Source organism: Dermacentor variabilis, chromosome 9, assembly GCF_050947875.1.
Source record: "Dermacentor variabilis isolate Ectoservices chromosome 9, ASM5094787v1, whole genome shotgun sequence".
NCBI lineage: Eukaryota > Metazoa > Arthropoda > Arachnida > Ixodida > Ixodidae > Dermacentor > Dermacentor variabilis.
Window position 1 is genome coordinate 95,935,493 of NC_134576.1, and position 25,811 is coordinate 95,961,303.

Below are 25,811 nucleotides of genomic sequence, written 5' to 3' on the forward strand. Positions count from 1 at the left end.
CGACAACGCATGAATTTTTGGAGCTGAACGTGATGGTCCACAGAGTAAGCGAGTGATTAGCAATGATGCGTTTTTCGCTACAAGCTATTACAAAGTACAGAATGTCTACGTTCCAAACCTTGTGCCCAGCAAGAACAAATCTGCGATACTCCAGATCTGCGGTAGAAAACTAGACTACAGCTGTTCGAGTAGTCTTGAACGTCAGACTTGCCCTGTTGAATGTGGTGTGTTTCCGGCGTTTCCCTTTGAACGACACACATAAACAAGAAGAAAAGAGAATTTATTCACAGAGTTTTTAACTGAGCATCTATGACCTGAGTGGTCGTGAAGTTATCGCCTTGAGATGAAATGATCATGTTGGAGAGATTCTGAAAAGAAGCCAGCTTTTGCACGTGCTGATATTCTAGGATGTGCTCGTGCTTTGTGCGTTTTATTTCTAAGTACTACCGACAGTGGCTAGCTCCGTTAAACTTCGACAAGTAATGAGCATCTATATTTCTTTTACTGTGACGCGGAAGAAACGTTATCCAAAGTGGTAGATGCAACGTTAAATAATTTCTCAGCCTCTGTAAGATAGTTAACAAAAAAGGCGCAATGTACGCACATACTCGCAACACCAACCTTTTCTTAAGCGTTTCTGTATATGAAGTTGGCCACAGGAAAAGAGACACTGCATGGCGGCCAGGACCCATAATTTGTTGGATAGCGATGATTGCGATTGTGGGCTGCTCCACGTCTTGCCGGCAGTGCAATCATTTTTCTGAAGGTATATATCTCCTTGACAATTCGGAATTCTTTCGAGTTGGTTACTGTTCCGAGCTCAAATTTATGCTATAATTCTGGGCTCTATACTTGAGCATAACTTTCTATGTCATTGAAGATTTACCTACCGAAAACAGTTACAGAGACTTCGGGCTTCAAACAGAGAGATCTGCGATATTCGAATCAGGCGCAGATTTAATTTGCAGGTGTGGCACATATTGTGGTGGTTCTGGAAACATAAACTAATATTAGGTACCAATTTTCCCTAAAGCCTGGTTCCATAGTTAAGTATTAACTAGGGAACAGGCCTTGGGATGAGATAGAGTAATTTTTACTTAGGAATTACCTTATTTCCACCAGTATTTCGGATGGCGTAATTGTGTCTGTTGTGCTTTCTGTAGTGTAAAATATGCCGCTTATGTATGTTTTTTCATCCGGTTTCTCCTAGAATAAATGTACAGAAATATCCTCTTATTGCTCCTATACCGATGACGGGCAAAGGTTCATTGTATCAGCAACAACGCGCTTGGCGAGTAGCCGTCTAAATAATCATGAAAATATTAGTTCGTACCGCGTCAACGAGTGCAATAGAAGGGTCGCTTTCTCGTTTTCTCAGTACGCTTACTCCACCGTCGAAGCGCTCGAGCTGAGCTTAATGAAGTCACACAGTAGCTGAAACGAGACAACTTGACTGCTGCGATAGTAAGAGAACGACTAGAGAAACTAGTTTTCTATTAGTACCTGACGGAGTTTTAACGTCTTCCCGTAAGTTAAATGTCAGTTTTAAGATGGAAATGGGAAGTGCTCGTCTCCTCGCCAGAAAACAAGACAACGTTTCCCTCACACATGCCACGTTGTACATTGTCCTCGTATACACCAACTGTGATTAACCGCTCGGCGCTGAGCGCGTCACAACCCGTTGCTATGTACATTAACACACGAGCACAACACTTTCGTTTCAAGAGGCCTTGTCCCTTGAGGCAGTCGCGCATCGCCCTCATTCTGTCTCGCACTTTCCCTCAGTCGAACTTTGTGCGCTAACCGCTACGCGCAAGGCGACCGCAACAAGATCGTCCGCGCTCAATTTGCTGTTCGTAATCGTTGTCTTTCTGCCGTGGTCGAAATTCGGTGGTGCTGGAGGCTATCGGCCCGCGTATGCGCAGCACATCACTCGGCACACTTCAAATAAATCTAAGCTACGCACACACGGAATAAGGGCTTCTTAATGTCCTCCATTGACGATATGCCGACAGTGCGTGAAGAATGTTGCTTACAGGTTAAGAACGACCGTCTGATGCTCAAGGACATCTTTGTTGCTCTCATTTCTTTTTCTGAGGTAACAGTCGACGTTGGGCGCCTTACTGCCGCAGCAATTGCTCTGCGCCTTCGCGCACAAAGTACACAGACTGCACCACTGGGCTTTGATGAGACGGATGTAGAGCAATGTTTTTCACAGATCACAGATGAAAGGATGCCGCACTTCATTTTCACACCGGTCCTTCACGGAGAAAGTCTGTGAACTCACTTGTGTCGACCGCCAAAATATGCCTGTCCATGTTGAAGACGGCTACGCCATTGAGACTTGGGGGTTATGTGCTATGACTGGTTTGGTGTTAAGCAGGATCTATGCCTTGATGGTGTCGATCCATGATCGATCTTGCTGGCACCTTTATGGAGGTTGCTTGTTTGGAAAGTGCCGCCGATACGCCGAGTGGTGTCGCAGCTGCCACCGGAATCTGGCGGCGTCTTAGGACTCTGACTAAACGCAGGTGACCACAGGGCAACGCTACCGCTCGGCATTATGTCCCGCAGGCAGAAGGAAGTGAATGTCCTCGATGTCCTTGATGTCCTTTGCTGCGTCGCGCGCAAGCTGCGCTTCACGCTGAAGGTGATCTTGTATGACGGGCAGTTCTTCCACACGAGGCAGTACCTCAGGGGTAGTCGAGGTAGACGGACCAGTAGACAGTGTTAAGAACGACAAATGACAGGGGGAAGATTACCCTTGAGATCTTGTCCACAAGCAAGGCGCGGTCTCGTCGGCGAGGCAGCCCTGTAGAAGAGGGCGCCGTCTCAATCTTCTGAGTGGGCGCGCCGTTTGACAGCCGCCTTGATTCCTGAAAAAAAGAAAGAAAAGAGAACAGAAGACAGAAAAACGGGTTAACAAACAGATGAGGGTAGGCATACTTCGTGAAATATAGGAACTCTCAAATAATTTTGAACTAAACCGACATGTATGTGTGTGCGTGCGTGCGCATTTGCCCAATGGTGGGGCAGAAATAGAACTGCTATGAATTCGGTTTTGCAAGGGAGGACAGTGTGTAACTCTATCACAAACTTTTTACTCGGTGGAAGTAAAACCATCTTGGACGTACATTTTCTTTCGTATACGTGCTCTTCTTTTACTTAATCATTTTGGGCATAATGTATAATTACTATTTCTTTTTGTGAACACACATAACACATAATACATGTTGAAGCTTACGATTCAGGAGGTGCGCCAGCCCCTAGCGCACGGCGATGCCTAGACCTCTGTTTTTTTTTTCAAATCTTATTCTTAACGAATATTCAAATATAACTACACAGATACTTCCGCACTTCACACCTGGAATGCGCACCCATGAAAGATAACTTAATGTTTATATTATAGTATTACTATTATTAATGTCATCCCTGCCATCATCATTTAATCATATGGAGTAATATTAACCAATGAGCATTATAGAACATGGGAACATTTTATAGAGTATTGTTCACCAGCGACAGATGAACAAATTGAGCGAAAATCTTGGAAATGAGCGTCGATCGTCCTTTGCTATGAGCAAAAGGCCAGCTTGGAGCGAATTACAATAGAATGCTCGTGAAATTACGCGGACACGTCCAGCGTTGAGTGCCGATGAACCTCGTGAAAGTGAGCGTAGCTCCGACAGTGACGGTACGCTGGCTAAAGTAGCGACAGCGCCTGTTTGGCTAGAACGCCTGCTACCACGAGGACGCGCCAAATCACGGAGAGCTTGGCAGAGGCGCTGCGCTTCAAGATCTGATTCTGCACATTGAGAATCAGAAATAATCAGAAGAATAAGAATGGCCTGGGGTGCGTTTGACAGGCATTGTCAGATAAAGAACAGCACGTTGCCATTATCCATCAAGAAAAAAGTATATGACCAGCTGTGTCTTACCAGTACTCACGTACGGGGCAGAAACCTGGAGGCTTACGAAAAGGGTTCTGCTTAAATTGAGGACGAGGCAACCAGCTATGGAAATACGAATGATGGGTGTAGCCTTAAGGGATAAGAAAAGAGCAGATTGGGTGATGGAACAAACGCGAGTTAATGACATCTTATTTGAAATCAAGAAAAAGAAATGGGGGGGGGGGTGCATGGGCAGGACATGTAATGAGGAGCGAAGATAACCGCTGGTCATTAAGGGTTACGGACTGGATTCCAAGGGAAGCGAAGCATAGCAGGGGGCGACAGAAAGTTAGGTGGGCCGATGAGATTAAGAAGTTTGCAGGGACAACATGGCCACAATTAGTACATGACAGGGCTAGTTGGAGAAGTATGGGAGAGGCCTTTGCCCTGCAGTGGGCATAACCAGGCTGATGATGCTGATGCTGATGATGACTCACCGTGACCTTAGCAGCCAGGTTGACGGGCCTGGCCTTTCGGTACACGAGACTCTCGTCCGTCTCGCCCATGAGGATGTTGACGAGGGCGTACTCCATGAGCGAGGCGAACACGAACACGGTGCAGGAGGACATGAAGATGTCGATGGCCTTGATGTAGGACACCGGGGGCAGTGACTTCTGCGACTGCGCGTGCTGCGTGGACAGGGTGAGCAGGCTGGTCACGCAGAGCGTCACCCTGGCCGGCACAGCCTCGGGCTTGATCCAGAAGGATATCCAGGACATGATGACGATCAGGCAGGTCGGGATGTACGTGTGGAACATGTAGTAACCGAGGCGTCGCTTGAGCGTGAAGGTCACTTGGATGCAGGTGAAGTTACCTGCACGACAGCACAGGGGAAGGCGATTTTGAAACAAGTCAACAGTTTCCATCCACCTCGAAGCTCGAAGTTTACTCTCATCTCCCCAAGGCACTGGACGCTTGAGCGTGAAAGATGGCGAATGCACATGTTGTGTAAAGCCCCGGTATTGCGATTTCGGGCCACGATAAATCCACTCTAAACAAACATGTCAGCTTACGTATTTTGCGACAAATTCTTGTCCACTGCAAAGTTGAACCTTATATGCACAACCGTCACTACTGCTTATTAAACGTCAAACAATATTTTGCGCCTATCAGTAAAGCGACGCTTCAACTATGATGGTGCAACAGCGCAAATAAAGATGCGACGCAAAAATAAAAAAGAAACGTCTATAAATATTCAGTATGTGTTTGTAATGTGTTTGTTAGTAAAGTAATGTAATGTGTTAGTATGGTAGTATGTGTTTGTTTGTGTTTGTTTATTTGTATGTAATTTAATATGTGTTTCTTTTTGTCTGTTGTGCTATTTAGAACCACGAACATTATCTGCCTTGCTCAGCTGAGTATAATATCTATCCGCCGTGGTGGTTTAGCGGCTAGGGTGTTGTGCTGCTACGCACGAGGTCGCGCGGTCGAATTCCGGCCGCGGCGCCCGCATTTAGATGGGGGCGAGATGTGAAAATGCCCTTGCATTGGGGACAGGTTAAAGATATTCGGGAGTCCCCCACTACGGCGTACCTCATAATGAAATCGTGGTTTTGGCACGTTCAACCGTAGAATTCTATTAAATTTAGTATCCTGCCGTGGGAGACCTGAGTCCTGGTCGCGTTAAACCTTGCCGGACGTACAATAATGTTGTATCCATCCATCTTGCCTAAATTTTAGCTTTTGTTTATTTTACACTAGAAAGACAACCATTGTCATTGCTTGTGAAACGAGAGAAAAATATTTTGCGCCATACTGTTGGGCAGGTTTTCAAAACCACTAAGGTGAGGGAAAAAAAATAGCACGTAATTCTTTTCTCGACCCGTTCTTTGTATGCCGCGCAATTACGCCATCACTAACAGTATTCAACTTCTGCAGCTTAGAATCCTACTTCAATGAGATGTATTCTTTTTTTTCAATAACACTTTCTTTCTCTTTCACATATAGTAACTGTTTCATTTGATATCCTTTATTGTGCTTGTGTCACGTCCTTGTGACTTATAACTTGGTAAGGATTCGAAGTGTTGCAGCACTTACATATAACGCATGATTAAAATTCACAACGTGCGATATCCAAGGCAAACGCGAGCAACACAACACAAGCGCTGATCATCAACTGAAAATTTACTTCAGAAAAGCGTTTAATATGCACATTTTCCTACGCATGTTCGTGCAAGGCAACGAAGCGGACAGAACAACTGAGAGCGGTTAGATTAGTTACCACAGAATGAATATAAGAGCAGGAAATATGTTACGAACCATACTTTAGAACGTGTACTCCCAGAAGGTTGCGGATTTTTCTCATGGTTAAAACGTTTACCCTTCAAATGCAAGATCATAGTCTTGAGATCAGACAAAAATGGTTCCTTCTTTGGTGACTTGTTCAGCAAGTCGGCATGGTGATAGCGGCTGCTTCGGGCACATAAACTGCATAAAAATAACGATAATTTATATTGTTGTCAAACTAAAGAGGAATACATTTCAGTGAGCAAGAGGTGGTCAGAATTATTACGCAGTCTTGAACCATGGCTTCTCTCGTCTCAGTTGTCTGAAATAGCGGTCGTCCACAACAAATATTTTTTTTACAGCTTTGGGGGCGTGTTAATATAGGACACGAGCGCAAACGCATGCGTGCAGAGTGTTTCGCTCTGCGCTCAAGATAGTGCGGCACGCGACAAACCTCCTCAACAAAACTCATATTTGATGATGTATGTATTGTCTGTGCATATCTGTGACCCTGTGCTATATCTGTTTTTATGTGATCTCAGTGTATTATATCATAATCACACGCACATCCATATCTCACCAACCATCAAGCGTGCCTGTCAATCAGTCACGCTAACAACTCCGGCATATCATTAAAGATTGTATTTCTCTGTTTTCTTTTTTTTTGCCTTCGAACTTAAAGTACCTGTGGAATAAACGGTTGTGCAGTCACTGAGTGCAGTCTCGACGAGGTTGTGTTGAGGCAGCTCGATGGCTTCATCCACCACCAGGGGCACGTTGTCGTCCCAGATGAACACGAGGTCATCCGTTGTGTACGACACTGCGTCCGTTCAAGCAGCAATATTAGACGTTTATTTAGCGCTGTTCGAAAGCATATATGCTTGCCTCCACGCAAAAGCATTGCATTCTACAGAGAGGAAAGAGAAAAGCAGAAGGCGGGGAGGTTAACCAGAATAACGCGTTCATAACCCTACCCAGAACCCAGAATAACACTACCCCGGGGGAATGGGAGAGGGGAAAACAAAGATGACTGGGAGTGAGAGGAGGGAAGAAAAGAAGAGAATTAAAGGTGAGTTCGCTGACGTGTGTGGTCTAATAGAAATTGCGTTATAGTCTAATAAAAAATCGGTCCCCTCGGTTAACCCCCTTTCTTCTCCTTTATTACATAACGAGGGTCTTGAATCCCGCAACATTGATGCCTTCAGGTAGCATGTGTTGGTGAATTGAACGGTTGCCTTCAACCAAAAAGATCACGTTCTCGTGACGCCTGCGGCACAAAGGACGTTTCACGTCCGCCGCCAAGGTCTCTGAGTGGTGGTGCTGGTTAACACTCCCCGGGTTCTACAAGGAAACATAAAGATATCCAAGAAAGTGGACGGGGAAACGGCGCCGCGGTAGCTCAATTGGTAAAGCATCGCGCGCGAAATGCGAAGGTTGCGGGATCGTTCCCCACCTGCGGCAAGTTGTGTTTTTCATCCACTTTCATTTCCATTAATTTACCGCTTCTGTATTTCATTTATTGAGCACAAGTAGTTTCCCCTATGTTGTCCTTGGGGTCAGTGTTTGCTGGCTTCTTGATGATATGACTAATAGAAATCGTGCACCTCGGTTAACCCCCTTCCTGCACGGTTATTCATAGTCAGAGACTTTCACACAAACCCGTCATCCTCAAGTGCATTCTACAGATAACCAATAATTTACAGCTGAATGAATAGGTTGGGCCGTGTAACGGCGCGCTGGAGGTTTCGGTGCTAACGCATGGCTACAGAATAAAAAAAGTTGATAGTAACTCTAGCGTACGCTAAAGGGGATGAAGCGGAACACCTGCGCGCACACGAGACATTCATTAAAAACTTTGATATTCTCATTCGAATGCGTTGTTACTTCCTATTATTTGCTTTCTCTATACTTGTTCTTTTTCTCCTTTACTCGATCACTTTTTCGAGTGGCCAACACATCGCCACTTGTTCTGCGTGGTTAATGGGACATTAAAATGGTCTATGAAGACTGTTAAGGCACATACGCAGGTTCAATGAAGGAAGTTTTTTTTTATTTTAATACTTTCATCCACGAGGGCCGCTGCATGGTGTTGTATATATGGTGCCTTCTTTCTTGTAGCGCAGGGACGCGGGAAGGCGAATTAGGCAAACACGCAGCGCCAACTTTTTGACAGCAGATTTATTTCCAGTTCTCGCAGGCGTACTTATGCTCCTAAAACGTGATCAGACAGGCTTACATTGCTCGGCAAAGAACAGAGCTGGGAAAGAAAAAAAAAGACATGCTGACGCTTTTGTGGCCACACTGATTATTCATAAGGGTGTCAGTTCAACGCGAATAGAGATAATCGAGGTACTTTTATTATTGATCAAGAAATACGGGCGCATGCGCTTGAATTTTGATGTCATACTACCGGACTGTCAACTTCTGGGCAAATGGCGAGGAAGCCGCCAGCTGGCGCAAAATTCAGACTGGGCTATTCGCCCACCTGAAATTACAGAATGCCACGTTCCCACACGCTACAGACCCGACTGCCCGTGGTGCGGAGGCATACCAACAGTACAGCGTATTACTTGGGATTGTGAATCACACCCGTTTGATAAGACACACCACACAATGAAGCAATGGGAGGCACACCTAACCAGCTCAGACCTGGCGGGACAACAGCCCTTTATAAGACAGGTCAAGCGGGCGGCCGAGGCCAGCGGGATCTTGGACTAAAGGGTCTCCGACCACTGCACGTAAGTCGTTTGTCACTAAAGTTTCTCTCTCTCTGGAGCAATGAGCCCCCCCCCCCCCCCCCAGCTAACGTTTTCGCCTAAAAAAAAAAAGAACATGATGTTAGAGAAGGTCTCAGAATTGTCTACTAATGCATAATCATTCTTTGCCTTGGATGCTACTTCGCTTTAGCTTACTTATGTTGCTAGCTTGTGCATGTCTACCCATCATTTTTTCCGGAGCCAGAGAGTGTACTTACGCATTAGCAGACGATTTTCTGAATTGCTGTAGCATCTCCTTGTTGCTTGTCGTGCCTATCCTGCTTAGACCATATCACAGCGTTCCAAGCGCAATTCCATTCCATACGATCACAGGCGTTATAATCTTCTTTTGCTGCGTTCTGTACGTTTGTTTTAGTGTTTTGTTATGAATCAGATAACCTGCATTTCTTCTCTGGAGGCTAGGATTGTGCTTCATTTCATATTATTTTTGTGTCATATTATAGTTCTTTATTGCATCAAATGACTGTGTGAAGGCGACGTTACCGAAAGAAGAAAAATTATAGTAAAAAGCTTGAACTGACTTTGAGGTTTGATTTCTAGAACCTAAAACTCAAACGCGGCCGGGTAAAGCTCTTGTTTTGTTCCTTGGGTTATATGCATGTCTGAGTGGTAGATGGCGCGGAAATATGAAATAAGGAAACTTAATTCCTTCGACTTCCTGCGCTGGCATAGAGTGCTTATGATTTCATAAACTGCTAAACGAACGAATATTTGTGTCCTAAGTGAGGTAATGCCCGTATGTTCATTAAAATTACATATAAAACAAAAGCTTTCTTATTTTCGTCATGCCTGGCGGAGTTCAGGTCATAGGGAAGAGTCTAATTTTTCTCCTGTTCCTTTTAGAGCGCCTCTTTTGTCTCCCCTAGAAACCTTTAAGAAGTGCAGAAAGACACCACTATTATGTTGCCATTGATAAAGCTGACTGGAAACGACATATACTACTGAAATTTTATTAAATTGTTATTACGGATTACTATACAAACACTTTGCCTGAGCAGGTAGGATGCGGGTAGCTGTTGCCGTGAAGAGCGCACCCATATTTCTCACACGACACACCTTCTTGTGTTCTAGCGGAAGACCGTCATGTTTCACGAAAGCAGTGGCAGGCTGAAGGCATAGCTAGTCTCGCATCTTATTTAAACATAGTGAGAACTCATTCTTATTGCGCAAAGCGATAAGAATGTTTTTGATGGCGGCGATTGGCACAGCCCAAATATGTGAAGACCGCGGTGACGGCGTAGCAACGACACGCTCAATAATCGTTGCTTCTACCCAATTTAATCAGAGCCTATATGCCTTACTTTTTCCAGCGATCAGCTGCATGAAAGAAGTGCTGTAGAAAAGCCAAAGTGCGGGAAGTTAATCTGCATAAAAAGTAGAAGGTTTCTTCGCACACAGCCGAACGCTAAGGTCCCGAGCGTAGCATCAATACGAATTGCGTTATATATACGCAAGAAAAGTCCGTATTAGCAAATTATAGCACGTATTCGATAGTTACCCTGTTCTCCGCGAATAGGTATAATGTTTTTTGAAATGTGAGGGAGGAAAATACCTGGCCTGGAAATACGCACATACATGAACATAAACGCGCACGCACGCGTATGCAATAAATCACAGGCAGAGGGGAATACAACACAGCGTAAAGAGCGCGTTAGAGTCCACTCACAGCTTTCAATCTTCATCGTGCAGACTTGCGTGTCGTGTGGGTACGTTTCGAACTTCATCGCACAGGATAGGAGGAGAGTGAGCCTGCACGAAAAAGAACCCCTTACTGAACATACTATTCAACCTTCTACGTACTAAGCAATCTGCGTGCGAACGTGAGTTCTTTTTAAATTTGTTGTCAGCACCGTTGAAGGTTACGACCGTTTAAACGTCGCTGGGCCAAATGAACGTGACGCATGCGCATTGTGGCCTTGCAAAAAAGAAAACATGGCCAGTAGTCTGAATCCTACAGCCTATGGCACAGTGTGAAGACAGTTGCGCCCGATGCGTTCCCGCATCACTTGTACTACGTGAAATGAGCATGCGTTATGTGTCGCCAGTTTGGACGGGCTACACTGTCACTGCCAATAGGCGTCGACAAGAGGTTAGAGGGCGCGAACACGTGACAGTAGCGCAACAATAAACATCGTGCACTTGGTTTATTTGAAAGTCTGCACGGTGAAGCTATTCGACGCACGCTGAGGGCTGATTGCACTCACTTCACCATATAGAGTATGCTGCCGTCCGAGTAGAGCCATATGTAGTGATTTGGAATCGTCATCTCTTGAAACGTGACGCGCTTGGCGTTCTTGAAGAACGAGTCGGGTCGCCACATCTGGTGCAGCCAGTTGACGGGCAGGAGACGGTACTTGGACGTCATGTTGCGCGGCAACCTCAGCCGGTGGTCGTACCAGGACTGTGACATGAAGATGTCCGCCACGTAGGTCTGTGTGAGAAGCCGCAGGAAACTCAGGATGGTGAGGTAAGATGAGCGAGTACGAATATTGTATTTTACGTTGGCGTTGCTAGTGACAGGTACCCGTGTGGCGATAGAAGCCACGTATTAAGTAGGCCAGACCGAACCGAGGTAGATGTTGGAAACCTTAAGAATGCATTAGCCTTTTCATCAAGATATTGAAAGCACGAAGCTTACACTGATGCTGAAATCGACTCTACACACTGCTAAAATTGAATGCGGCACAGAGTTGAAACGCACCTACGCCTCTTTGCGAATTAAACCGACTGTATGTTGCTAAATTCTCAGTCCACATTTCTGTCCTTCATTATTTTAAGTAAGTAACGTTTACTAGGACTAGTGGAATGATATTTCGGTTAAGTATTCATTGGGGGAAATGATACTTACGACACCTTCCGCGTTTATAATTTGATACTTTGTGCACCTAAACGCCTTTTTATCGACGGCAGACGCAGGCGCATTAGGTTCATAAGAGTTAGATAGAACAGAATGCTGGCACTGTGGGCGCGTGATTTTGATTGAAAGACTACATTCTGAGTTAAATATCCATAGTATCTGGGCGCTGAGCACACGCGTGAACTTAGTTCGTTACGTTTTTGTCAATGAACCAAAAATTTACATTGCTGAATATTGGGGTAAGGTAAACGACAGACAAAAAAAAGATACTACTCACCATGGAACCTTCGTCGATGGAATCTAGGCTGAGGACGGTAACGTGGAACTTGACAGATGTTGCCCTTCCTGGAAAGATAAAAATATTTATGCCCGTAATCAGAACATTTACGAGGGCTATGATTTGAATGACCACAGGTGCATCACTACCATACGCATTCCCAGGAAAACAGTTCTGCAAGATAATCGTGTAGATAAAGTGTTAAGGGGCGTTTGTGCACGTTATAGTTCAAAGATTCGACTTTCCTTGCTGTTTATTTCGTCAGTTTGTTCCGTGGTGAGGCTTCAGTTATTATGGCGTTTTGGTGTGCAAGGCGAAGGCCGATCCGAGATGGCTGGTGGCTTAGTGCCCACTGTGTTCTCGTACGGTTGGTGGTCACGTAATCTCACGTTTTTGAGACGCGGTGGAGGGTCAGACTACAGGAAGCGGTGGCTTTGCGCTGCGCGCGCTCCTATGACATCGAGTGTGCGCGGTCATTGAGTTAGATTTGTTCATATTCGCTTGTGCACACGTGGCACTATTAATGGTAATTTAATTAGTAAAGGAACATGTACTACAATTTCTGAAACTGATTAAGCTATGTGCCTTGCTTCATGTAGTTGTTTAATTTGTTTGCAGGCTACATTCTTCCAGACAGTTTATAACGTTATTTCGTGTGTTTCCTTTAGTGTAAGCCGTTATCGGCTTACACTAAAGCCGATAACGGCTTTAGCAATAATATGCGGTGTATGTGGTGTATAAAGCAATAATATGTGGTGTATGAAAACACGCAGAGCTTCGTTTCGTATGTACAACGAGTGTTACATAGTAGTCCCGTGCGGACATTGTGACGCAGTTGTTTCCTCGGTCGCTATATTAGAAGGCGTGTGCGCTTGAACGGTAAATGGAGCGAATGAAAAGTAATTTGAAACTCTCGAAGACATTCAAAATAAGGAAACGACTTCGCAAGCCTTTGTCTGGTGACATGAGTTCAGCTCGAGGATATTTCTAGGAGAAGTAGGTTTTCATGCTCGTTCAAATATAGGTTATTGTTGGCGTTATTGATTGTCTGGAGGTTGATATACAAGATGTGCCAGGTAAATTTACCAAAGAGCTATTAATATGCCGAAGCACTCAAGGAGGACGCGACCAAATGAATATTGTTACCTAGTATGTGGACCAAATCCCACGTTTCTTTCTGTTTCACTTAATTGACAGTTACTCAAGAATAATAACCAAATTCAATAGTTATTATAAATTTAGCGCACTACTTCCAATGATAAAGTATAAATATCCTAATTCAGCTGCTTTAAGGTTTCTTCAGGTTGCGTAATCATCTTTTCGGCCTCCTAAAGGAAGCCCGCCAAATTAAAAAAACACGTGGCATGCGCCCTTGTGCGCAGAGATTTATGTTCTCGCAAACGTTCCGCGTATCGACGAACAGCGCACTCATTCAACTGCTTAAAACTTACAGGGCAGCGACACAGGCGTTCGCCGCTCGATATAGGCCAGTTATGTGCTTCCTTTCGCCGCCGTAGGAGCCGCAGTTCTCGACAGCGGTCAGCACAGACACCTGCTTCCCTCCTATGTCACTTTTCAAGCGGCCGCACACGAGGCTAAAATGCGCTCACAAAAATTTGCTGGTGCTTTTGAAAACATTTCAGACTGGATACATCTGCCGTCTTTTTCAACGCGTCCGGTGTTGTTAGTACTGTCAACGTTCGTATTACTATTGCGAAAGCATTGTGTGTCCCGTGGGGCACAAAGGCCGGCGTTGCAGGCAACGAGTGGTGCTAAGAGTCATCATCATCAGTGACGTCATCCCCGTTTTGTATGGCATCAGCAGTAACACGGAATTAAAGTTAGAACAAGTTAGAGTAAGGGGCCTCAACGTGAAGAAAAGTGAACGAAGGCAAACTAAAGTGAATTAAGGTTGGTACAAATTAGGGCAAGGTGGATTAAGGTGCATTGAAGTAGTTAAGGTGGACTAAGGGTGCTACAAATGAGAGAAAGGCGGATTAAGGTTAGTAGAGATAAGAACAAGTTGCATTTAGGCGGATTAAAGCAGAGTGGGGAAGGACACGTGACAGTGTGTGACGTTACCTTTCATGGACGTAAACTATTAATTTGAAAATTCATAATGCTTTCTCATTCAAATCATGTAAGGATACTTAAGTGACAGTAAATTTTTCCGAGCGGGTATTGCATGCACTGCAAATGAGTCCGTCGGAGAGAGAGAGTCAATTTTTATTGATGCCAGCAATGCCGAAGGCGGACGCAGCATCCCTCCGCCTAGCTGAAGGCCAAGATCCCTTAGGTCTCAGCGGCTGCTTTGGAGAGTTCGACGGCCCAGATCTGGTCTCAGTGGTCTCAGCTGAGCAGCAGTGTCTCCCACTGCTGCCGGTTTCGAATTTTGCGGCCCTCGAAAGGGGCCGGCTTCGAGCATGGATGGGTAGGGTGGATCTGCTGCATACTCTATGGGAATGAGTTTGTGAAGTAGCTTTCCTCTCGGCCGAGAGAATTCGCCTCTTCCTGGACAGTTCCGCTTGTTTTTTTCTAGACATTAGCTTACCATGTTCCTTTGGGGGAGCAAGGTTGTCGTAATCCTGTGGGTTTTCCGGCAGTATAGAGGAGATATCCAGGTTTTCGTCGCCCCTCATGTTGTCCCAGTTCGTGTCGCTGAAATGGAAGATAAACACCAACTGAAACATTTTTGCTTCCCCGAAGTGCTGGAATACTCGGCGAAGTAACACGTAAACAACAGACCCAATAAACTAGGTACAGCGATACTCTGTGATTGCTGCGGACTTCCTGGATTTCTCACCGCGCCCCACGTCTGATACTACGCAGACATACTGAGCACCGGCGGTGGTTTTACAGACATCCGCACTCCTGCCTAGAGCACTTTCAAAGACTAGTACTGGCGGCGAGGATTACGGAGTCGCCATCTGTCGTGAGCGCCTCGCTTGCGTTGTATGAGAGATAACGCGCCGCGCTCCTCATAGATTTGGCTGTCTGCGCTCAAGAAAAACACCACGCGCAAGCCTTTCTCCACATTTATGCAAGTACTCTCGAAACGATAGAAGTTGTTTGCTGTCAAAATAATAAACTTGGGCAAAAATAAAGAACGGAATGACCTACAGATGCCATCCGCTTACTGAATGCGTACAGTGAACGCCTACTGCGCGTGGTCGCCGCGATGGAGTCCCTGGAAAGGTTCTTGCGTGAAAGCTTGGCGATCGCTGTGGGCGAACTGTGTGTGGTATGTTATTATAGTAGGCTGTCTGTATAATCAAATGGAGCATAGTATTGAAGCCTCAATGCAGTGATCGCACGCATTCGCAGCGAACGACTGCGCGTCTGCATGCATGTCCACGCCCAATGTTCGCCTTTCTCTACGAACGCGTTTTTGCACGGTGCCGTGAACTTTAGGCCACCTCATATGAGATTTTGAGAGCGCACAAGCAACCATTGTTGCGTGGACGCTACGAGAGCTGTTCAACAATAATTTCGCTATTACTAGGGACTTCGACGCTTGCAGGGATTTGTGATATGTCGTCGCGAAGATTCAATCCTTCTTTTTTCTTCTAAATTCTTGAACTTTTCAATATCATTACGTCTGAAGTTGCACTGCACTGTATGTCTATCGCTCTTCTCAGTGAGCAATTTCCCGCTACTTATTCTTAATCAAGTGCATTCATTGTTTGGTACGTGCTAACACAAGCGTGAGCATATGCCATGCCTTTTTTAACGCGCTTCTTACCGTTCGCTTTCTATTCCAGTGAACTTGTCAGCATCTAGCATGAAAAAGATTATAGACCAAAGCCTCATGACATTAGCCGGGGAGCGCGCACGGGCCAGCGTCTCAGTGCGCGCCTTCTGCTACTCACGGAACAGTTGTGAACATCGCAGCCCCGACGCCGTAGCAGAAATCTTCCTCGCGAAAGTGCCTGCTGCATACTCGAGTTGTAGCCTATGGCTGCTTGCCAGTTCTAAGTTCCGCAATGCAAGCTTCAGGCAGCTTTGTGACCCGTGGGTACGTGTGACAGCTGACGCCGGCACCGTCGAGTACGTCCCGCACTGCGGTACCGAGCAATGGCATACCATGTAGGACGCCCTCGAAGGCAGCCACTACCTATTATAGTGCTTTCAAGTGTTATCAAGCAGACACCCGCAAGGGGAAAGCTTCCCCACTTGATCGGAAGCACAGTGCAGGTTGTACTTTAAACTTTCGTTTTCAACTTGCTTTGGCGCTTTCGAAGCTGCCGACGCGGCTGCTGCGTCCCCGTGATCCCACATACCACGTCACACCGAGGGCGGCGCCAGCTGTTCTTGTGTTGGAGCTCGCCCCCAATACTTGCGAGCCGCTGCAGTCACCTGAACACATAGATCCCCAGCTTTTGGCGCTTTTAATAAAAGCCGCAGCTGCTTTGACATTGCTCTTTGTTTTCTTGATAGCGCGGTGCTCTAGCGCTGAACACAAGTGTCAACGACAGTACAGCGCAGCTTCTGCAAAAGAGCTGGCGCATTCTAGCCATTGAGCGTCGCTCCACCGTTTGTGAGCTTTTTCTGTCGGCAGATCTCAAGCTATTCAGAAGTTGAGGTAGCGCTGTCTCAGTAAGGTAGATTGTGTGCTAATCAGTGGTCATCATTAAAATGTGCTGCATCTGGTTTATGTAACTGTCGAAATCCATTGTTCACATATGGGCTAAAAGAATCACGAGTACGGTGGAGCTCCATTTTCAATATAAGACATCAAGAAGCGAACAGACCGTCAAGCAAGCCAAACTTTTCTTGGCTCCAATGTAGGCTAGCTTCACGTGGTTGCCTACATTCATCGCACAGCAATGGTCTTAACACTGGCTATCGCCATGCCTTAGGATAGCATGCGACGTGTTTATGGCTGATAGTTAGTTGCGTGCTTATGATATCACGTACTGCACTTGATGCACGTGGTTGTGATGATGGCGCACATCCGCGCCAATGAGAAGAGCGGCGTTGGCAACTCAATTGGGACAATGTTTCATACACGCCCACTACAAAAAAAAAAAAGAAGATTGCACGGAGAAACACCACTTTCGTTTCAATTTTTCTTTTTTTTGGGATTGTGAAGTTTATCATCATTAAACCTTCTAGATTCTACATTTAAACGTCCAAGAGCGTCCCCATCTTTCGGCCTTGTTATCTATTGGCGTCATGTAAGTGTTTTAAGTTTGTGTTCAGGCTGATTCGGTCGATAATTGAAGCTGACGAACAGACATTTGTCTTCATTATAGAAATCACTCGTGCGCTTGCTTGTTCTAGGCTGAATGCCGAGTATGCATCGCAGAAGCAGAAGTTCGGGGAAAGTCTTTAGCGTGGCAGGCTGTGGTCTCCCACTCTCCGAAAAAATTCGGGCGAGAAACACGATACTAGAAAAAAGAAAGCGAGTATACATCCACATCCATTTTAGTACTGTAACCTGATACTTTTCCTACATCACCGTTTGACACGCGGGACGATCTTTCAAAGGAAAAGGACCTCTTAATGAGGGGATGCGCAAGTCTCGAAGCTTATACAGGTAGTAAATGTTCGGAGCTTATAGACATTTTGTTTCGACAAAGTTTGCTCATTAGGCTCAACGAAATATGTAGTGCAAAATATACATGAGGCAATTCGTGTCCAGTTCGTGTCTGTGCCTTCGTTTATCTCGGTATATTAATTGCTGCGCATATTTTTTTTACTGTCAATGTAAGCTCTGGAAGCTTTCTTCCTTAAGCCGCTTTGCCAAAGCTGATCGGTTCGTTCTCATTCCCAACAAAGTCGCGCTGCTCAATATTCTTCCGTCGTTTAGTATTACCCTTGGGACAGGCATTTTTGCGAGATTATCAGACGACGTCTTTAAACCCACGTCGTAGAAGCTGATCTTAGATTGCTTAATGCAAGTGCTCCTGATGTGACATAGTCATGTCAAACGGGCAGAGCATATCAGTTCGAGAAAGAGAAATCCTACATGTCTATTCACTTCATGAACAGACATGATCGTGACATTTATGGTACCATTTTATGCAAATCCAGGCGCTATCAGCGTTAAGCGTGTTAAATTGGTGTTAACACGAGTTAAAAAGTTGAATTACTTTAGCATACACTAAAGAGGATGGACTGCGAATGCCTGCGTGGTCGCGAGACTTTCATTAAATTACTCTGTCATTCTGATTCGAATGCGTTGTCATTTCCTATTACTTGTGTTCTCTTGTCTTTCACTTTACTTGTTCTCTTATTCGGTCGCCTAGACATCGCCACCGGTTCTGCGTGCTTAATGGCACGGTATAACGGTCGGGCAAGTCTATGTAGATCATTAAGACACATAAGCAAATTCATTGAATGATCTTTTCTTTTATTTTAACACTATCATCGACGAAAGTAGCTACCTGGGCTTGTATATATGGTGCCTTCTACTTTCTTGTAGCGCAGGGACAGGGGACGGCGAATTAGACAAACGCACAGCACTAACTATCACAGGTTTTGTTCCGGTTCTCGCAGGCGTAGTTATAGTCCTCAATACGTCATAAGACACGTGTACATTGCTCAGAAAATATGAATAAAACGGGGAAGCCGCACGTAGACACTTTTGTGGCCACACTGAATATTAAGAATGGTGTCCATTGAACATGAATAACATAATCGAACTCTTTTATCGATAAAGAAATTGATGGCCTACTGGCACATGGGCTTCAATTTTGGTGCCATAACGTCGGACAGTCGTCAGAGTTTTCGACCCATGAGCAATCTAAGGCTTTCCTCTTAATAACAAAAAAAGCACTACAGTCTATGAACGCGGCGTACATAATTAAACAAAAAGTGTTCGCAAGCGTATTATCCTCGCGAGGAATCGTAAACTAATATGGGCACTACTCAAAACTAAAAAGCTGCAGACAGTAGTTGCCATCCACATCACTGCGCACGCAGTCAACCATTGTTACCACCGCGCCGTTCATTTTGCACCCCCTCACCTATTTATGGAGCGTGCGAACACTCATTGAACCGTGCCAACAGATGCCTGCTTTACAACCACGACCGAAATAAGAAAATAAAGCTCTCCCTAAAGTGGAATATGCAGCGATCGTATAGCACGCTCAGTCCTGAGTCTTTAGAGCTTGTCGGCGATTATATGCGAACGATCCGGTCCTATTAACACTAACAGCTAACCAGCTGCGATCGGCTGGGAGCTCTTACGGCTAGTTGACTGTCAATCGCGGATATAGAGGGCTGTATATTAGTGCCACTCGCTTCGCTTTGATTTTTGTTTTGTATTTTCAATTGTGATGACACCTACCTCGTCGCAACTCGTCGTGACGCGTTCCACTACATAGGACGATGTTCATAGTTCCAGTCCCATTCATGACAGCCAAACCTTCGAAGGACTGCATCGATGCGCAGTGATGAGCCACTGCCAGTCTAATAAAAGCAGTATTACGAAACGTGTAGCGCAAAGGAAGAACTGGGACGACAGGCAAGCGTTTCCGACGTCCGTGCGGTCGTCCCCGTTTGGATGCGAAAGCATCGTATGGCCCGTTGAGCGAAAAAGCCGGCTTCAGTAGCCGTGAAATGGCACCTAAATTCCAATTGGCTGTGACGCCACGTGACGTGCGCGCTTCGACGAATCAAAGTGGGCGAAGGGGAACACCTGCTGCCCCACTGGTGTGCCAGGTGTTGCGTGAATGGAGAAGGCACTGCCGCGATGCCAGGTCACCCTCGCTCTCCCAAGTCTGTGTTATCCGTGTGTTCCTTGTCCGCGCAAGGTCTGGTAGGAGCTGGCTTGAGGAATCGCGGCAGCAGCAGCGAGCGAAGGGACTTCCGCGCTGTCTCTCGCTTCAACGTAATCTGAGCAGCGAGAAGACAGCGCACGGCAAAGCTACGAGCCATCGGCCCACCGAGACTGTGTCGCCAAAGCAGATCGCTCTGAAAATAAAGCCCGCGCGACCGCGCACGGCTGAAGTACAGCGTCCTGCTCGCTCCCCTCCCCCTGTGCCATCCGCGCGACGGAATGCGGCGCTCTTCCTCCCCTTGCGCGCGCGAGATTGAGCCGCCATCATCGGGTCACCGTCGCACGCTTTCCCTCGCGCACACAGCGTACGGTGCGCGATGACAATGTTACCACGAGACCAACCCGGTACGCATGCATCGCAAAGGAAACTTGTAGAAACTGCCAGAGGAGGTCAACCCAGCGTGCCTCCACCTACCTTCCTCTTCCGCGACCCTTCGCCTCGTTTTTCCTATCCCAATTCGCTCAGCGTTTCCGATGCATTACTCTAGGTGGGGTTACCTTGTCGCGCGCTTCTTCGTACTTTACCTGGTGCGCGATTCGCTTCCCCTGCAGGTGCCTTCCTCGTTCGCTTGCTTCGCGGCTTCAGACAGACGCCGTCAATTTCACGAGCTGGCCAGATACGTTTGCGCATAAAGAAACACAAGCGTGAAGCAGGGGCAAGCGCAGAAGAGTCTCTTTCATCGCGCTATCTCGGTCTGCTCGGTGTGCCTGCGTGCCATCTCATTGTTTTTCAAAAGTGCCAGAGCGCGTGCCCAAACCTTTCGCCCCCGGGCACAACAGGCCGTGCTTCTCTGCGCTGGCTGCCCGCACCCGATAAGCGGTAACGACGAAAAAATATATACATATATTTACATATAGAAACTCCCGCTTAGCGAGAGGGCGCCCGCGGGTTGAACTATAAGGCGAGTTGGTGCAGTCGTTTGTTCTCGTCTTCCCTTTCGCGCTTTGGTCTGCGGCGTTCACCGCTCATTCATACAGCAGTCCGTGGCCCGGGGTTCAGCGGAGAACAAACAAAGCCTCGAAGGCACGGACGTTCTAGGCCCGCACGTTTCGCGTGATAAAGTGGCGGAGCTACTTGCCCGACCAAAAAAACGCGATGTGTAAACGCGATGTGCAAACGCGATAGGCAATAAGAAAAGAAAAAAGTGCCCGAAACGAAACGCGTTCGACTGGATTTCATCTTTCTTTTTTCGCCCGCGCTTGGCGTGCGAGGCCAGGAGCGTGTTGTGAGCCGAGAAGATTCGGAGCGCGTGCCGCACGATACGTGGACACTATAGACACGCTTCGCTCAAGGAAAGGGCTTTGAATTTGCTATATCTGTAACGAACCTGCGCTCTGCTGGGGTTAGGGAAACTTAATTACTCCTTTACTGATTAATTGTCCTAAAAGCTAATAACAACAGGCTTCGCATGGTGATTCGTTAAACTATGTTTCTGGTGCAGTATTTGAAGGCGTTTAAAAATAAAACAAAGCAAACGCGTTCCTCAGTTAAAACTTGCGGTAAATTGTGACGCTGTGAAGTGGAAGAGCTGTGGGGCTTTCCGATGTAGGGCGTATGGAAAGCGGCCGTGGTGTAGGGCTCGTTTTTCTTGCGCTGGAACTCGTGCGACGCACTTTTCAGTAGGTCGCAGATCGTCCACAAATGAGCCTGGGAATGAATGTTACTTCTGATGAGACTCACGCACAGGGATAAAATCTTACGCGTGACTTCCGGTGAGCTCTGAATGTGCGAAAGTACTTTTTCTATCGTGATTAAGGTTAACCCCTAAACCTGCGCTCCGCGAAAAAAAAAACACGAACAAGAAACAATTATCGCAACAACAAAGAGAGTCATATCTTTCGACTGTAGGAACAAAGCGCAAACGTTTAATAACAGCGTTTGTTATACTACAAAATAGCAGGCTTTCGTAAATAACTCATGACTGTAAGACTGTGGTATTCTTTTTATTCGTCATTTTTTTTTAAAATCTAACACAGAACCTGTGATACCTGCACATGGGCGGCGACTGTAATGGCTTCAAAGCCCCTTGAATGCTCTGTGAAAACGTGCGCCTCGAAAGGATGATTCACTTCATCCGTGCATCGAGGCACCTAAATGTACCTGTTCGCTATACCTTGGTCGTTACACAGCACTAATGCCATATGTCCAGCGAATAACTGCTAGTTTTACAAGTTCTTGACTGAAATTTTGGCATAATGCCCCATGGAATTTAGGAATAATTGTGCAAATACGCACGCTATTAGAAGGGCGTACGCTTACGAAGTTGCTTAGACTTAAGAAGGTTCTGACGACGCAAAGTTAAAATCAGCGGAAGAAATAAGAGGAGACAAAAAGAGCGCCAGAACCTTGCGTCATACGTCCTTCATAAGCTGTGCACCACCTGCCCGAACCTAATACTCTGATAGACAAAGGCTTAGTTATTTCAATTTCCATCAGATTTGGTGTGGTTCAAGTTCGGGCGACATTTCGAAATATTATTTTTAAACATGCTGCCCACTTAATAACACTGGCACATTGCGGGGAAGTTTGACATAATGCCGAAGGAGCAATGTTCGAAATTCCTGGTGATAAATGGGCTCTCTTTCATATTACGAGTTACACTGAAACATCGTTTACACTGTTCCCCTCTCTTCTTGCCTAATTGTCAAACTTGTAGCGTTTCATGTGATATTGTAATATCGTCTAATTTCATTACATCGACGTCGGCATCATCACAACTGCAATGCGACTCTATTTCCTCTGTTTACTTCTATTTTAAAAGAGAGAAAAAACGCCCTGACAAAGAGCAAATGCTATAATGAACGAATGTTCTTAAGATCCAGAGACAGTATAGTAGAGCGTCGGAGATACGTACGCCGAGACGTAGCTTGCTGCTGATGCTGCTGTTGCTGCGGCGATGAACAGTGCGACTGTCACGTTCCAAGGGAAGCGACCAGGGCGGCTCATGTCTCCCGACAGGGGGCCGCATGTGGCTTGGCCCGCGCTCTGGAACTTGGCCTCATCCTGGGAGAGAGAGAGAGAAATAAATAAATAGATAACTAACTAAATAAATAAATAAATAAATAAATAAATAAATTAATTAATTAATCACTCATACGTTGGATAAATAAATAATTCGTAGATTCCAGGAGCACGAGTACATGTGTGTGTGCTTACGCGCGCGGTACTGCAGGAAATGCGAATGGACGTCACGATAAACGCTTGCATTGCAAATTTTCTTGAACGCTTTGTGGCTTTGTTGACACCCAGGGTAATACGGTTTCCAGAAAATCCGAAAGCCATTTGGGGAGCATTGTGCGGAAACACTGTTTTCGCTCCGTTTTTGAGGGGTATGTTTCCGAATCGTTTAGAATTTGGAGTATTAGCGTGTATTTGTCGCTTCACTGCGGCAGAAAGTGCCCTAGCATTTGTTTCGGTGCGTATAGGCTTCGGGAATTCAAAAAAGTGCCAGAGGGAGTACAAGCTGTCGTTTTGAAAAGAGCCATACTTAGGGGGGCAAGAAAGTTTTAATGCCATAAATTCAAAATATTGATGTTTTGCATAGCGTTTCAAAAACAAACATCCATCCAATTTGCACAAATGAGGTGTACTGAGGCCGTTCGGCTCGACGTAGGTCACAGGATCAACATAGTCATGCACAAATCCGGAAGCAAAGACTATTGGCCCCACAAGAATGCAGGTAGCACTCGCAGCTGTAGAACCCTTAAGTACTAGTGTCCTGTCTGGCGTTAATGTACCAGCGTAAAAATAAATCGGCTGTACCTGTAGCAAAATTCAATAATTACAAAAAAGTTAGGTTGGAACAAACAGTGTTTCAAGTCCGATATTGGCTACATCTTGTGAACAAAAGAAAAACAAAGCTAGACAATGCATCATTTAGGCAGAATTGATGACATAAAGGAATAGAGGAATATAACGCAACAACAATTTTCTCAAGACTGCCTAATTGAATATGTCAGGTTATAAAATAGCGAAGCCTTAATAAGGGACTACAAGACAGGAATATATAATTCTACAATCCAGATGAAAAGGAGACCTGATTCTTCGTTATTAAAGGCTGGGTCAGAATAAATGACCTGCAAGCTATAAATTTCTCCAAGCGCTCGCTTCAGTTGCACGGAACAAGACATAATGGAAATACCGGATGTTTAAATCCCGTCTAGCGAGTAACTTGGAATGCGGTGCCATGGTGCAGTCTAACGAGGTTTTGAAAGGTGATGCTGTTCTTGCGCTTTGATCTCCCAGACACATATTACACGTATGACTATCTCCCAACATTAAAAAATATGTTATCAGCGTTTATCATTAGCTTGTTTTTACAGTAGGGATAGAAGTAGTTCATCGTGCGATGCTTCCAATGTGCCACTTTTCATCCCTATGTACCACCCAGGGATGGAATCCGTCAAAGTTTGAGTGCTCACGAAACTATGAAGCGGTTTGCGCAACTAAATAAGCATCATGTATTTTATGCCTGCATAGGAACGGTGCGTATAGTGAAGCAAGCAGTGTTTCAGCTGTGAAATGGAACACGAATAAGAAAGTAAGAGGAAGGTATTGGATGTTGCTCAGCACTAAAACGAAATGAAGTAATCAAACAGTGAGGGGGCTCAGTCTAGAAAATACATTGTAAAAACGAGGTGCTGGAGCCTAAGTTAAAGTGACTTTAGGAAACATTCGCGATTTCTTCTGGGCCTCCGCCAGACGTTGAGTGTGTGCGAATGTTCCAAGCTGTAAAGAGTTTCACGCGTGGCTCATTCGAACTGTCAGCAATTCTGTTTGATTTTTGTTTGGAGTCTGGCGTCACATGACAATATAGTGTGTCGCTTCATGCAAGGCGAGAAGGCTAGCCTTTGTGCACGTTTTCAAAACGATGAGTGGGAAACGAAAGAAAAGTGGCTCGTCTCGGAAGCGTCCTGGTTTCTTTCTAAAACATCGCCAATTCTTCCAATCATACCCACTTCAAACGGACTAAGCATTACTCGTCTTTCCCTCAACCTTTCAGAAAATTTGACTGCATACCCTTTCTTTTCAGTTTCGCCCCGTCGTGCGACACCAGAATTCGGCTTCGTGCAAGGCAACAAGTCAAAGAAGAGGCGACTCTAAATGTAAGTCTTGTAAATAAACAAGCAGCGCGGTGGAAGCGGGAAAATGCCACACCTATTACAAACAGCCACCTCTACAGCTGCGAATATTCCTGCGGACGCATTTGCACGAGAAAGTGCGCTAACAGAATTTGCGGGTACCGGCCGCTGTCAACCGGCAGCTGAGTGGACACTGTCTGAGTCGGGATGAATGCGTGAGATATATTGCGTTTTCTCGCGAATCCGGTGAAACTGAAGCATTCCGGGCTCTGCTTCCCGTGTCGGCGGATTTACCTGGCTGTCACTTCATGCTCTGGTGGTGGGTATGCTTGTTGTTCCCTCGCGCAGTTTTAAGCTTTGATGTACTAGACTGTCAAGCCTTGTTATCTCACGCGAGCGTTGCGTTTAGGTTCTTGCCATGTTATGGCCGTGGCTTTATATTCAATGGCGTTTCTGCCGCCGGTAAGCTTGCCACAGTACCTTCATGCTTAAAGCTATGCGCGTGAAACTTAGCCAGAGGGTTAAAAAAGTGGACTGCCCTGCACGAGTATATATATATATATATATATATATATATAATTGTGGCGGAGAAAAACGCACACTCGCTCCGCTGGTATAGCACAAATGAATAAACACGTCTGGCCCACCAGCTGAAACGTTTGACAGTAATAAAAAACGCGTGTATATATGTGTGTGGCAGTATGATTCAGTGCTTTGCAAAAAATATTAAGCAAATAAACTGCCCCAAATTCATGTAAAGGTATTGTGAATTCAATGGTGACGAGAAAGGAAGCCCTAACAAACACAACAATGATATGGCAAAACGTGCTTAATGCGTTGACTGTAGGCAAGGCGC

At 45.7% G+C, this 25,811-nt stretch overlaps 1 protein-coding gene across 1 annotated transcript in view; it reads right to left on the bottom strand.

Annotated features, from left to right (window-relative positions):
* Positions 1–291: 291 nt before the first annotated feature.
* The window catches only part of LOC142557167 (glycine receptor subunit alpha-3-like), a 104,779-nt gene continuing 79,259 nt past the window's right edge, over positions 292–25,811 (bottom strand). Inside the window, exons 2-9 of the mRNA XM_075668831.1 lie at positions 22,729–22,877; positions 14,639–14,745; positions 12,088–12,155; positions 11,158–11,384; positions 10,620–10,702; positions 6,862–6,996; positions 4,388–4,764; positions 292–2,876 (exon numbers count right to left, since the gene is read on the bottom strand). Of these exons, the coding sequence (XP_075524946.1) occupies positions 2,694–2,876; positions 4,388–4,764; positions 6,862–6,996; positions 10,620–10,702; positions 11,158–11,384; positions 12,088–12,155; positions 14,639–14,745; positions 22,729–22,820 (1,272 nt within the window). The 5' untranslated portion in view covers positions 22,821–22,877 and the 3' untranslated portion in view covers positions 292–2,693. The remainder of the gene's footprint in view (positions 2,877–4,387; positions 4,765–6,861; positions 6,997–10,619; positions 10,703–11,157; positions 11,385–12,087; positions 12,156–14,638; positions 14,746–22,728; positions 22,878–25,811) is intronic.